At 35.6% G+C, this 14,331-nt stretch overlaps 1 protein-coding gene across 1 annotated transcript; it reads left to right on the forward strand.

The window, feature by feature from the left end:
- The first annotated feature begins 3,262 nt into the window (after nucleotides 1–3,262).
- Nucleotides 3,263–13,983, forward strand: st8sia3 (ST8 alpha-N-acetyl-neuraminide alpha-2,8-sialyltransferase 3). The gene is made up of 4 exons (XM_065243643.2): nucleotides 3,263–3,724; nucleotides 6,652–6,771; nucleotides 7,281–7,838; nucleotides 13,699–13,983. The coding sequence occupies exons 1-4, from the start codon at nucleotides 3,561–3,563 to the stop codon at nucleotides 13,979–13,981; spliced, it is 1,125 nt and encodes a 374-aa protein (XP_065099715.1). The 5' UTR covers nucleotides 3,263–3,560; the 3' UTR covers nucleotides 13,982–13,983.
- Nucleotides 13,984–14,331: the final 348 nt, after the last annotated feature.

The raw sequence follows: 14,331 nt of genomic DNA on the forward strand, positions 1-14,331 counted from the left end.
GTTCTTTAATGTTAGTTAATGTCAAAACAGCTATTCATGTTAATTCATGGATTAATTAATGCTGATCAATAAATGCTGTAGATGTATTATTAATTGTTAGTTCATGTTTGCTCATGCATTTACTGATGTTAACAAATACAACCTTATTGTAAAGTGTAAGCACATTGTCTGATTTGAGGATCATTCATGTCTATAGTGCTTAAATCCATAAACATTCTGTTTGTAATATATAATGTTATGTGTTTTACATTTGTCTGTTATATATCTTATTTCATTCTGTCAAAATAAGCAGAGTTGTAGAAGTACAGTTAGATACAGTAAGGTTATTGCAATTAAACTTGTTCATAAGTTTTATAAAGTTCAGTATGTTTGATATGGTGTGTTTGTTTAATAATAACTCTCTCAGCTCCAGTAAGTTGTTTATTTTAAGCTCAACTGCAGCCCATTTACAAGTATTGTGTTCCACTAAAGTGATTATTTAGCTCTCCCGGCAGCTACAGAAATTGATGAGTTTTTCATAATAATTCCCTTTGAAACTTTTTAACTTTTCATGAGAGAAAGAACAATTTTGCAGTTTTTATTACGTTCTATAGAGAAGCGTGATATAAGATATTGATATTTGTGTTGTTTATATTCTGCCGCTTCCACTAATGTTTTTACAATTCTTATGTAAAGATGCGATACGCATTCAGTGTTTCATGCAGACGACCTCATTCATCATCTGTGTTTAATAATAGCTTTGTGTAGTTCAGCTTTACAGGTGGCTGATTTGTGTGTGTACAGTAAATGTGGATTTGAATGCATGCATGGATGGATGTGTATCTGTTTTGCTGCATGCGTGTAAATGTTGTAAAAGTTGTGTATGTGACCTATGATGAGAGTATAGATCACATCCGCTGAAAATGTGCAGAAATTGTGGTCAGAAAAACCATCAAGCACTTTGCAGAGAAACCAATCCCATAATGCATTGTGACAGAGCAGTAATATACAGTAATATAACAATTCTGTGTAGTGTACATGCAGAGAAAACACAGATGTTTTAATGCTTTTCACAACATGACTGATGTTTTCTGCTGAAACTAATATGAAAAGCATATATGATCGTTTCAAAAACTTAAAGCATCCTTTAGTCAAACAGTGTCAGACACTCAGTGTAAAGTTATGCTAACCTTGATGTCGGGATTAAAGTACCTAATCTCTGTTGTCTTCTACTATTTATTTTCGTCCATTGTAATGAACAGTTTTTCTAAGATTACACACGCACTTGTTTCACCACAAATCCTACTTTGTCCTAAAAACCCTGAGCTTGTCTACTTGTTGGGCTGGGTTGTTTCAGCTAGAGGCTGATAGTGGATTTTACCGATAACTTGGTTGGTCCGTACTTGCCGATAACCAAATAATCAACCATAACACTCACAGTAAAACAGTAACGAAATGTATTACAAAAGTAGTAAAACATTAGTACTGAACCATGAAAATGTGCTAAATAAAATAAATGTATAAATAAAAATATATGAATTATGAATAAGTATTAAAGTTAATACGTCTGTGCTGGTAACGTTGAAATTACATAAATATATATTATATGTGTAGTCTTGTACTTTATTTGCTTTTGTTTAAACACAAATCAAAATAATAAAAGATGTATTGCAGTGATTAAAAAGAACTGAAATCAGATTTTAATTTGTTGGATATGTTATTGTACGTGTAGCTGACAGCTGCATATTGTTCGCTTTCTCTCGTTATTAACTTAAAATATGCAGCTAACCCGGCTAAATCATGGATTAAAGTAACCAGCTGGATATAAACTAATGTAAATAGATGTTAATAATCATGACATTAAACATTTGCGTTTGGTTTATCTGCGTGTATTTTTGTTTGAGCTACTATTAACGTCCTTGATGACAAACTGCCGGTTCCTGTTGTTTTTCGCTGATAATGCAGCATCTAATCATCAAATTCATTACTTTCTAATGATGTAAATCAACGGACACAACTCGGAACAACTATCGGCATAGATTTTGCATATAGCCATTGTTCCACCAATTAACTATCAGTGCCGATTAATCAGCAAAACCGATTAATCGGTCTACCTCTAGTGTCAGCCCATGGTGAAGGTAATAAGTGGACAAAGCTGTCTGCCAGTAACTTACTGTAGATTTAAATTGATGTTATTTACTGGCAACAGTTTGTTCAAAGTAAAATGAACGTTAAACATTTACAAGTCTTTACCTTTAGAGAATAAAACTATAAAATAACAGCATCATGCAAAGCATTCTGGGAACCAAAATCTGAAGGAAAAAACAGAAAAAGATTGATGAGGATTTTTCCCAGAAATGCTTTGCACGGTCCAGTTATTTTGTAGTTTTAGTCCGTAAAGTTCATTTAACTTTAAACAAAATGTTGCCAAATAACATCAATTTAAATCTACAGTAAGTTACTGGGAAACAGCTGCTGTAAAAAATCCATAGAAATTACAGTGTTACTTGCAGCTGGTTGCCAGTAACCTACCGTAGAGTTACATTTATGTTATTTACTCGCAACAGTTTGTTCAAAGTTAAATGAACATTAACATTAGTAAGTATTTATCTTTACGGAATAAAACTATAAAATTACAGCCTCAAGCAAAGCATTCTGGGAAACAAAATCTGAAGAAAAAACAAAAAAGGTTGATGAGGATTTCTGGTTTGCAGAATGCTTTGCATGATGCTTTTATTTTATAGTTTTATTCTGTAAAGACAAAGACTTGGTAATGTTTAATGTTTATTTAACTTTGAACAAACTGTGGCCAGTAAATAACATAAATGTAAATCTACGGTAAGTTACCGGCAACCAGGTAATTTCTACAGAATTATTTTTACAGTGATGCATAACTACTGTATATAGGCTACTACTACTTTATCATAACTGTATGTTATGATAAAAATGATATAATGTGATAAAACAATATTTAATGGTTATGTTAAATATCAATATGAAATATAATACATTAATAATGATTTTAATATTTTCTGGTTATTATTAAAAAACAAATCTAAAGGATAACGGGGTAACTGGGTAAAATGTATACAAACTCAACTGTATATATATCTCATACTTGACAAAATATAAAAACAGGTAGGATCAATATTAACAAAACATCTTTAGGCACAACCACTATAATGATCTCAAAATGTAGGCCTATATCAATTTAGTTGAGTAAATAGATTTATGCATGTAAACAGGATAACATGCGTAACCCTTTCGTGTCCGTGGAGTCTCTGTCACTTCCGTTTGTTTATTTCTCGGCTAGACCTGTGAATAGAGGTCGAGTCTCCTTTAAATATCAGCTCGAGTTCATGCATTTGAGGGGAAAAGCTTCAATCTGAGCGGTGATGTTTTAACCTAAACACAGATCTCAAAGAGAGAGACAGAGAAAGATGCGAGCGTCTGATGCTAAAGGGAGACGCGGCGGACCGCAGCATCCGTATCCTTCATCCAACATCATCCTCATCTAAAATGATGCTGAACACATTCATGATGTTTATTTTCCGTGTGTGATCGCTGGGTTTGGGGCTGAGATGGTTCGGGTCGTCAGTGTTTTGGGTCTGGTGATGTTCAGCGTCGCTTTGCTTATTTTATCATTGATCAGTTACGTATCGATAAAGAAAGATTTCATCTTCACCTCCCCGAAATACGCCATTGTCGGAGGACCGCGGATGTACATGTTTCATGCGGGATTTCGGTATGTAAGCATGTTTATTTATACTGTTTTAATGAGGTTGTGTGTCTCTAATTCAATAGGAAACCAGATTTAATCCGCGTGTTAAAATATATCAGTCTACACGAGGTCAATAAGTGTTGGCTTTGATGTAATCATGTTTTATTTCTCTGTGATGTACAGTGATTTTGCAAAGGCCTGTTGTCATAATGCCCACTGCGCATGCGCAGATCAGTTTTAACTTCTACCTCATGAATGTGAAAGATTCTCATATTTCGCAGAGTACGGATTTACAAACAGTCAGCTAACTTTATTGCCCCTTTATATCTTATTTTCCCAATATAATCAAAATTGTTGTTATGTTTTAATGTAAACGCCATCATCGTTCAATAAAAAAAATTATATTTGCAATTAATTCTTGTTAATAAATTAATAAAAGTTTGTGTTACTCTGTGTTATGGTCTAAGTAAGACTACTTACAGTGTTAGTAACTAGTTACTCTTTTTAAAAGTAATGTTATTACTTTAGTTACTGTAAAAGATTTGCTGTAATTATGCAACTGGTTGCCAGTAACTTACTGTAGAAGATAAAGACTGAAAATGTTTTATGTTCATTTAACTTTGAACAAACTGTTGCCAGTAAATAACATAAATGTAAAATCTACAGTAAGTTACTGGCAGCTAGTTGCCAGTAATACCCAGTAATACTGTAATTTATACAGAAATATTTTACAGTGTATTACTCCCAAGTAACATTAGGCTAATTAGTTACACTACTAGTTACATTCCTTTTCTACGACACCCCTAAAAAAATTGGTAATTGCATAAATTTCGCAGTCTGTGAATCCATGAAAATTACAGATAAATTACTGTCTCAAAGATTTTTTTAAACAATTTGTGTAATTTAATAAAGCCGTAACATATACTTTATACTGAAATGTGCAACAGTCTCAAGCAGGTGGAATCAACCAAACATATTGGCCGAACGAAAAAGAGCTAGCTTCCTGCGTTAATGACTAGTAACTAGTAACTAGATTTTTTTGGAATGGATTATTATTATAAAAAATAGTAATTAGTTACACTACTAGTTACCAGGGAAAGTATAATATTATTACTTCTAATTAGTTACTGCCCAACACTGGTTGTGATGTTGTTGTTCTGTTGGTTAAGTCGCTGTCCTTGGTGCTGATTTACTCTTCTGTCTGTTTCATATCAGTTGTAATCACATCTGGTTTAGTTCACTCAAGGTTTTATGGCAAGAGTCATGAGAACACGCGGATGATCAGGTGGGAGGTTGACCATATGTTACTCAGATCGCTTAGTCTGAGTTATTTAAACTTCTGCCAGAGATGAGACTTCAAACCAGCAGAGCTGCTTACTTCAGTTCAACATAAAATCATGATGTCAAGAAGAGTTTCACTTTGGTGTGTGTTTGTGTGTGTCTGTACCACTTATATTAAATTAAAAACTGAACTTATCTATAATATTAAAAACTGAATATTATAGCACCCTAAATTATAGATATATTCCACTTTCATAAAAAAGTTCCAGATAATTTACTCACCCCCATGTCATCCAAGATGTTTATGTTTTTCTTTGTTCAGTCGAGAAGAAATGAAGTTTTTTGAGGAAAACATTCCAGGATTTTTCTTCATCTAGTGGACTTTAGTGGACCTCAACAGTTTACAGTTTCAATGCTAAACGATCCCAACCGAGGCATAAGGGTCTTATCTAGCAAAACCATCCTCTTTTTGCCACCAAAAACAACTTTCTTTTGACTAAATAATGAAAGACATAAACATTTTGCATGACATGGTGGTGAGTGAATGATTGGGATTTTGTTTATGAAAGTGAAGTATTCCTTTAAAGAGCAGCCATTTCATTGCTAAAAAACAAGGTTATTTTGTGTATTTGATATAATACAATGTATTCACATGGTTTATTGTTAAAAAACACATTATCTTGTACATTTTTGTAGCTCTAGATTTCTCTGTCTTCCTGAATGGCACGGATTTGAAAAGCTCTGTGTCCCTGATTGGTCAGCTAATTTGTACGTTGTGATTGTCCTGAATACCTCTGATGTCAGCAGGAAATGTCACACTCCTTACCATGTTTGAAAGATTCGGTTGCTAACAGGAGTTAACTAACAGGCTGTGAGTCAGAAGTGGGAGGAATTATGCTAATGTTGGTCTTGTCTACATCACCAATCCCAGGAAGTGAACTGTTGCCTACAATCTGTGTGTTTGTTGTAGTCCAAGAAAAGAGATTTACGTTGGAGACGATAACTCGCGTCATCGTTTATTTTGGGGTTTGTACCTTTTGCATATCGTTAGCATTTTTCAATACACACTTACACACCAAAGAAAATGTAAAAACATGAATTGGAGAATAGGTGCTCTTTAAGTTATTTTATGTTAAAAAGTAAAGAGTATGATTTCTGAATTGCGTGGATTTGTTAGAAGTTACACAGAAGTAACTTAGACAAAAGTGAATCAATTATTGTAGACTTTAAACATAAAACCTTTAGGTTACTTCAGGTTTTTAGCGACAACGTCAAGACGGTGCATTGATGAAAAACTGATTATAAGCCTTTGTGTATTTCTTAAAAACACCTTTTTTACAGACTCAGCGGGCTGTAAAACAACACGAGACTCTGACCTCTACAGCGCTAATCCAGACTCAAATAAGTTTGTTAATGAAACGGAACAAGCTTTAACAAATGAGAGTGAGAAAGCGAGCAGGCGTTGTGTCTAAAAGCGGTGCTTTAATTAGACTGGGCATCGAACGCCCCGGGCGGGGGGTGAATGACAGGCTGCTGGATCCCTTTGAATTGATTGAAACCACTTTTAACATCTGCCATCAGGGGCACATCGGGGCGAACTCTTCCTGTGAAGAGGAACAGAAACAGTTTTTGTTTCTGATGTCTGTTTCCTTTGTGCTGCTTCTCATCAGGTCCCAACTGGCAATGAAGTTTGTGGACCCTGCCTTCACGTCCCTCAATAACGCTCTCAATGAAAACCTGCAGGATTCCAATAACTGGAGGTTTAATAATTCTGCTTATGTAGACCTGAGGTGAACATCACACACATACACAGAAGATGGGAATGATTTTATTCATATACACTGAGAAAAAAGGTTTCTGACCCTAATTACATTTAACATAATTTCAAATTTGCTGATTTAATCCAATATCGTTTTTGGTTTCTAGGCATACCACATGTGTTTTAAATCAACCTATGTGAAATTGACTTATTTAAGATGGGACTACATGAATAATTTGTGTTGTATTAAAGCAATATTGGGCGTGGATTTCCAGTTCCCAGCATGTTTTGCATCAATAATGAGAATAAATATAAAAAGCATTATGTATGCATTTTTTATGAAATTCTCAAAAGGGGATCTTACTAAAATAATACCACCTTTTAATCTGCACTATCCAACCACAGCACTGCCATTTAGTGCAGCGAGAAAGAGAGAGAAAAAAAATAATTGACAGCACAATTGAGTTTCAATTTCCACAAACCACCATTATGGTGATCAGTGTTTGCATTTCAATGTTCTGATTTTCTTCTGTGTTTCAGTAAAGAAATCGCCCAATACATTGACGTTCCACACAACTTCACCCTGACCAAAAGCAGCGTGCGAGTGGGTCAGCTGATGCACTACGACTACTCCAGTCACAAATACGTCTTCTCCATCGGGGAAAACCTCAGGTCTTTGCTTCCAGATTCTTCTCCGATCATCAACAAGCGCTATAACACCTGTGCCGTCATCGGCAACAGTGGGATCCTCACCGGCAGCCGCTGCGGTCCGGAAATCGACAAGTACGACTTCGTCTTCCGCTGCAACTTCGCTCCCACCGAGGTCTTCCGTAAAGACGTGGGCCGCAGGACGAATCTCACGACCTTCAACCCCAGCATTCTGGAGAAATACTACAACAACCTCTTGACCATACAGGACAGAAACAATTTCTTCTTGAGTCTGAAGAAGCTCGATGGTGCCATCCTTTGGATTCCCGCCTTTTTCTTCCACACGTCCGCAACGGTTACGCGCACACTCGTCGATTTTTTTGTAGAGCACAAGGGTGAGCTTAAAGTGAAGTTAGCCTGGCCAGGAAACATTATGCAGTATGTAAACAGGTAAGACTCGGAGTGTTTTATCATTACGATAGTGGCCTGTGTGTTTGTGTTTATCATTCACTAGCCGTATTATATTATAGCATGTCTTTTGGCTTCACCCTTACGAAAATTAACCATGGTTTTACTAAAGTTAACTATTTTCCCGCCATTGAGGAGTTAACTCGTCAATTAAGAGAAAACACTTTCCTGCAAATGACAAGTTTTTCCGGCAATCTGTATTTCCGCTATTATCCATCAAGTGGCACTCTTACCCAACTTATAAAACCCGGAAGCAACCTCTTAGGTCAAACAGTTTAAACTCTGTGTGTCTGTATGTTTTGATCATTATTCTAAATCTGATCTCTATCAAAAGTCATTCACAAAAACTCGGTTATCTCAGCTTTTTGCTCAAAATGTGGTATTTTTGAAGAAACCTACCTATATTTGAGAGGTGATAAAAAGAGAACAAATGAAGATGGGATGATTTTTTTTTAAAGCAGAGGGTCTGTTCTTTCATTTGATATACTGTATGTATATATTTTTTAAACATGGAGAACCCATGGGTCAAATTTGGCCAATGTTAATTGATGCTAAAAGAAGGGTTCTTAGGTTCTCCAGGGTTAAGAAGAACATTTTCTGGAAGGCTTTAAACTTTTGTGAAAATTATCAAAAATGCTGCCGCTGGCTGGCAACTTTTTTAAATAACGCTGGCGAGGAAAAAGTAAAAAAAAACATGATTACTGTAGTAAAACCATGGTTTTGTTAATAGTAATAAATGCACTGAAGAAAAACATGATTACTACACTTTTACCACAAAAATATTCATACGAGCACCACAGTACTGTGATGGTATCAGATGGTACTTTGATGTATGTTATGTACTAAATGATTAGTACCATATCCCAGTTCCACTATGGTTCTTCAAAAAATACCATAGTGCTACCATGGTACACTGTCAGAAAAACATATCAAAAACTGGTCCCTAGCTGTCACTGGGGCGGTACCCTTTAAAAGGTCCCATTTAGGTACAGATATGTATACATTTGGTACTAAAATTTACATCTGTGTTACAAATATGAACTGTTTAGGTGCAAAGGTGTACCTTTTTGAAAGGGTACCACCCCAGTTATAGATAAGGACCATTTTACTGACTGAGCAAATGTCCACAAATATGGCATTTTGAGTATAATGTTAAAAATTTAAATGTGTTTTGCATTATCCTCAGTACATGCAATGGGTTGTTGGACATGGTATCAAGGTGATTTGCTATTGTATTCTGGAAATTACACTTTAAAAAAATAAAGGACCTACAAAACGTTCTTTACAGCAATACCACAGAAAAAAAGTTTAAGTCAAATGTTCCTGAAAGAATCATTTCTTTCATACCTTGTAATAGTCTAAAGAACCTTCTTTCACTGCAAAGAGCCTTTTGTGGGACAGGTTTGTTAAAGATCTTTTTTACAAGATGAAATATAAATGTGCCCGTAATGTGTATGTGAAGTTTCGGCTCAAAATACCTCACAGATCTTTTGTTGGGTGGGAGAAAAATGCTGTTTTTGTGTAACTGTACCTTTAAATGCAAATGAGCTACTGCGCTTTCATAGATCTGATTCCTATTAATACAATGTAAGGCAATAGTATCACACTATTGAGATATGACTGACAATGTACAACTCACTGAAGGCAGAAGCTATGCTAATACAGACAGTGGCCATTGGCGAGGCTTTGTTAGTGTGACATCACATTAACAAGAGGATCATTTTAATTTTTGGGATACCTTGAAATATGTACATACCAGTGGCGAGGCTACAAAAGGTCCAAAGCCACTCAGATTGACGGCTGGCCCATCCAGTCAGAAGAGACACCAAATAACTTTATGGAAAAGCAAAATAAATCACGCATAAATGATAATAATCTCTTTAATAATAATAATAAAAATTTGCATCATTCAGAAATAAATAATTAATTATATAGAAAGTTTATCATTTGCATGTGTTACTAAACCTTGCAAATCCGTTCATGCTGATTCGAAAATTATTCAATCCATAATTCAAAAAATTATGTAAAATGATGTAATTTAAGAAAAGGCATTGAGGTTCACCCTATTAAGGTCCACTCAGTTTAACATTTCTGACCTCGCCACTGATACATACTGACTGTACTAGTTTGAAATATGGTAATTAATCACAATGATAAACAGTCTGTGATTTATTCATTTAGATAACTTTATTTACAAGAGGTTAGATTATCTTGCGTCATTAATGTTTTTAAAGCACAAATTATTTTCTAATGCTTTAGGTATTAAAGGTCAAAGACATTCTCAGTTTTTATAGTGAAACATTAGTAACCTTTATAGTGAGCGTTTCAAAAGAATCACGAGTGTAATTGTTTTAGTTGTCTATGAGATTTGGACTTCACTGTATATCAAAGCAACTGTATATGAAACTAACCATTTTGACCGAAGAAATCAATGAAATAAAAGATTATAAAGTGAGGGAAAGATGAGATTATGAGTGTGTGTGTGTATATGTGTGTGCGTGTGCGTGTGTGTGTGTGTACGTGTGTGTGTGTACTGAGGTTTAACCCATCATTCAGTGTGAGCTGTTGTCCTGTAATCTTCTTCAATCCCATTAAAGTGAGTCTATCTGACAGAATGAACCCCTGTAAGAGGCTCATGAGCTCCATTGGAACCTTTAACAGATATTGGGGCTAAATGTTATAGAGGACACACACAAAGCAAACCCAATTCACATTTGTCCAGTTTTAAAACGTACTGGCTCTCATTAACAGTGTTGGGGAAAGTTACTTTTTAAAGTAATGCATTACAATATTAAGTTACTCCTCGTAAAGTAACTAATTGCGTTACTTAGTTACTTTTCATGGAAAATAATGCTTACGTTATGTTACGTTTGCGTTACTTTTTCTTACTTGGCCTTGCATGTGTTTTTTTATGAGTTCTGCATTCAGAAATTGCATATTTTCATCACGAAAATGTCAAGCTCTGGCCTGCCATCTCCGTTTCTGACTCAAACTGTTCCCAATAACGCACGCATAGATTGCATAACCCTACGTGACTACATTTATTTACACTTAAATATTAATGTGTACATTTATAAAGTAATGCATTACTTTACTCGTTACTTCAGAAAAGTAATATAAAAACCCCCAACACTGTTCATTTATATAAAACACAGAGAGGCTGCTTATATACAGTGTGTGAAAATCACTTGTTTCTAAAGTTTTATTTCAGTTGGGATGTTGCCTGGCAAGAGACAGCACAGATTATCCTGTGCTCCTGTATAGCTCAGTGGTTGAGAATTGTGTTAGCAGCACAGAACGTCATGGATTCAAACCTAGAGAACACACATATTAATAAAAATGTATACCTTGTAATGCACTGTAAGTCACAAAAGCATCTGCCAAATGTAGTCTCTCTCTCGCTCACTCGGTTAATCAGTGCTGTAAGTGTTGTATTAGAGATGGTGGTTGAACTAACCTTGCTCTGAGCAAAACTCTAGTGTGAAGCTCAAAAGCACAAACACACACACACGACCTTCATGAATGTGTCGTTTCTTTCCATATTACATTTTTCCAGCAAACACATGTGCCAGTTTTGTCGAGACACATTAGCTTTGTTTCCTGGGGGTTTATGGGTAACCACCGTTTAGTGTCTGGTGCTTTACAAGCGTTAACTGTAAACATGGAATATGAGCACATTTGTCTTGTTTCACAATGCATTTAGGCATCAGGTTTTTAGTTGGAAGGGTGTTGGTGACAGTTCTTGCAGGGGTCTGAAGTGTCGATGAGGTTTTAAGTTCATCTGTAATGGAAAGATTTTGGTTTGGGTTAAAAATGGCTTCAAGTTTCACATAAATGGATGAATCTCATGATGAGATGCTTAGGTCACATTTAATCTCAGAACTGAGCTTTGGGGGCTTTTAGTTGAAGGAAATATCTCCACACAGGATTGTGCTTTTTAAAATTGAATCTTTTTTGCATTGTGACATTATGGGCCCTATTTTAACGATCTAAGCGCATTGTTTAAAGTGCACTGTCTAAATTGGTGTGTCCAATGCCACTTTTGCTAATTTAACGACGGGAAAACTGGTTTGTGCATATTTTCCTAATGAGTAATGGGTGTGTTTTGGGCGTAACGTGCTATAAACCAATGAAAGTCTTATCTCTCATCCCCTTTAATAGCCAGTTGCTCTGGCGCTATGTCTAATCCCTATTTAGATGACGGACTCTGTAAACTGAAAAACTATGCGGAGGAAGAAGACCCCCAGTTTAAGAATAATGTAAAATAATTGGGTTGTTTTCATTTTTATTGAATTTTTTTGGATTAAAACCTTTAAAAGCCTTTTTTTGTCATAGAATTACAAATAGCAGGCTTTTAATTGCTTTAAATGTATTGATATTCTACATTATCATTGTAATCTCATAAAATAATTTACAAATATGCAAGAAAGGGTTTGTACTCTTAAAATAGAAACAAGAGATAAAGAATTTACAAATGTGCGGAGAGCCGAAAAGTTTCAGCACTCGGACAGCGCAATGTTTTTTTAAAAAAAGCATTACTTAAAATTTTTCTCATCTCATCATATTCACAGGTACAGAGTCATCATATACAATACATCCGTAATTTAACCGTAATAATCCCAGATGCATTTGTTTAAAGCAAAGCATTTATTTACTTACCAGGCTACAGGTGAAGCAACTCTTTAAATTCTAACGTCTCATAATCAGTTCTCATTTATGTCCAAGAGACTCAATAGTAATCTTTTCCATTTTAATCCTTTAATTTTTCATATTTAAAAGTGTTTTTGTGCTGCTGCGCATTCATGTATGTGATAAGTATGCGTTTATAGGCGCATACTAATGCGCTCATTAAATAACAAAAACAATATTGTGCCATTGACTTTAGACTTTAGAGCAGGTTTTTGTTGGTCAATGGTGTAGTCTATTTTAGTTGCCTCAAACTAGCAACGCGCCAACAATGCACCTGAACACACCTAGTTTTCAGACCAGAACGCCCATGGATGCAAAATTGGACGCAAATGCATCTGCTATTTAAACAACGTGGCGCTAAACGTGAAAATTATCATTGCGCCGGGTTGAAACTAGCAAAAGACACTTGCGTCGCGCATTGCGCTGCATTGCACCTGGTGTATGACAGAGCCCATTATCTTTAAAGGGGACATATCATAAAAATCTGACTTTTTTCATGTTTAAGTGCTAGAATTGTGTTCCTAATGCTTCAATCAACCTAGAAAATGTGACAAAAAACTACTTATTAACTTAGTTTTGGTAAACCATTTTCTGCAAGCATGTGAAAAAATAGCTAATTGAAATTTGGCTCCCCTTGTGATGTCAGAAGGGGATCTTATTATAATAATACTGCCCCTTAATCTGCACTATCCAACCACGGCACTGCATTTAAAAGGACACACCCAAAAATGGCAATTTTTGCTTACACCTACAAGTGTCAATTTTAACATCTTATAATAAATTATCTATATGGTATTTTGAGCTTAAACTTCACATATGTACTCTGGGGACACCAAAAATGTATTTCACATCTTTGAGAAGTTTTGTAAAAGGTCCCCTTTAACATAAACACCCTGTCATTCAAAAGAAAAACATTTTGTGAGATTCACCCGGTTGCTGATTCACACTTATTGATTTTGCTAATCCTTTTTCCACCTTGTTTTTCTCAACAACAAAAAAAGAAGAGAAAAAACAAGAACTCAAAATAAAATCCCTTTTCATTACAGACGTTAATAATGAAACTAACATGTTACTTTATATGAACTTTTCTTTGTTCTTTTACAAGCAATTAAAAAGTAAAAAATAAACAATGTCAAATATTCTCTGCCCGCAGGTATTGGAAGACCAAACATCTGTCCCCGAAGCGCCTGAGCACAGGGATCCTGATGTTCACATTGGCCTCCTCTATGTGCGAGCAGGTTCATCTGTACGGCTTCTGGCCCTTCGGCTGGGATCCAAACACGGGGAAAGAGCTGCCGTATCATTACTACGACAAGAAAGGAACCAAGTTTACCACCAAGTGGCAGGAATCACACCAGCTGCCCACCGAGTTCAAACTGCTCTTCAAAATGCACACAGAAGGCATCCTGAAACTCAGCCTCTCTCACTGCACCTAAAGGTCAGGGGTCAGAATCAAAAGGTCAGAGGTCAGGACCGTGGGTCACTTGCTTCTGCTAATGAACGTTTGTCGTGATTTGGGACGGCGTGAGCTTTATTCTGCAACTATCAACGTCAAGCCGATGATGGTATTGTTGGTAACTCATGATATTAATGATTGTGTGAGTAATGAAGATCAATCCGCTCAAGGCTTTATCACTTCAGTTTATCAAACAGCATCATGTTACAATATAATACTAACATTACTGAATATATCGCATTTAAAAAGCACTTAATATACTCTACAATTTTAGCCATCCAAAATATTTCTCTTTGGCATGTGTCTGGATTTGTACTGTTTGTGCTACAG

The sequence above is a fragment of the Paramisgurnus dabryanus genome, chromosome 18 (genome assembly GCF_030506205.2).
Source record: "Paramisgurnus dabryanus chromosome 18, PD_genome_1.1, whole genome shotgun sequence".
Taxonomy (NCBI): domain Eukaryota; kingdom Metazoa; phylum Chordata; class Actinopteri; order Cypriniformes; family Cobitidae; genus Paramisgurnus; species Paramisgurnus dabryanus.

What these genes read in the sequence shown, in the direction of transcription:
- st8sia3 (XM_065243643.2), top strand. Translation starts at nt 3,561, where the DNA reads ATGGTTCGGGTCGTCAGTGTTTTGGGTCTGGTGATGTTCAGCGTCGCT. An exon ending in TCTGCTTATGTAGACCTGAG is followed by an intron (nt 6,772 to 7,280) that starts GTGAACATCACA and finishes TCTGTGTTTCAG; the next exon opens with TAAAGAAATCGCCCAATACA. An exon ending in ATTATGCAGTATGTAAACAG is followed by an intron (nt 7,839 to 13,698) that starts GTAAGACTCGGA and finishes CTCTGCCCGCAG; the next exon opens with GTATTGGAAGACCAAACATC.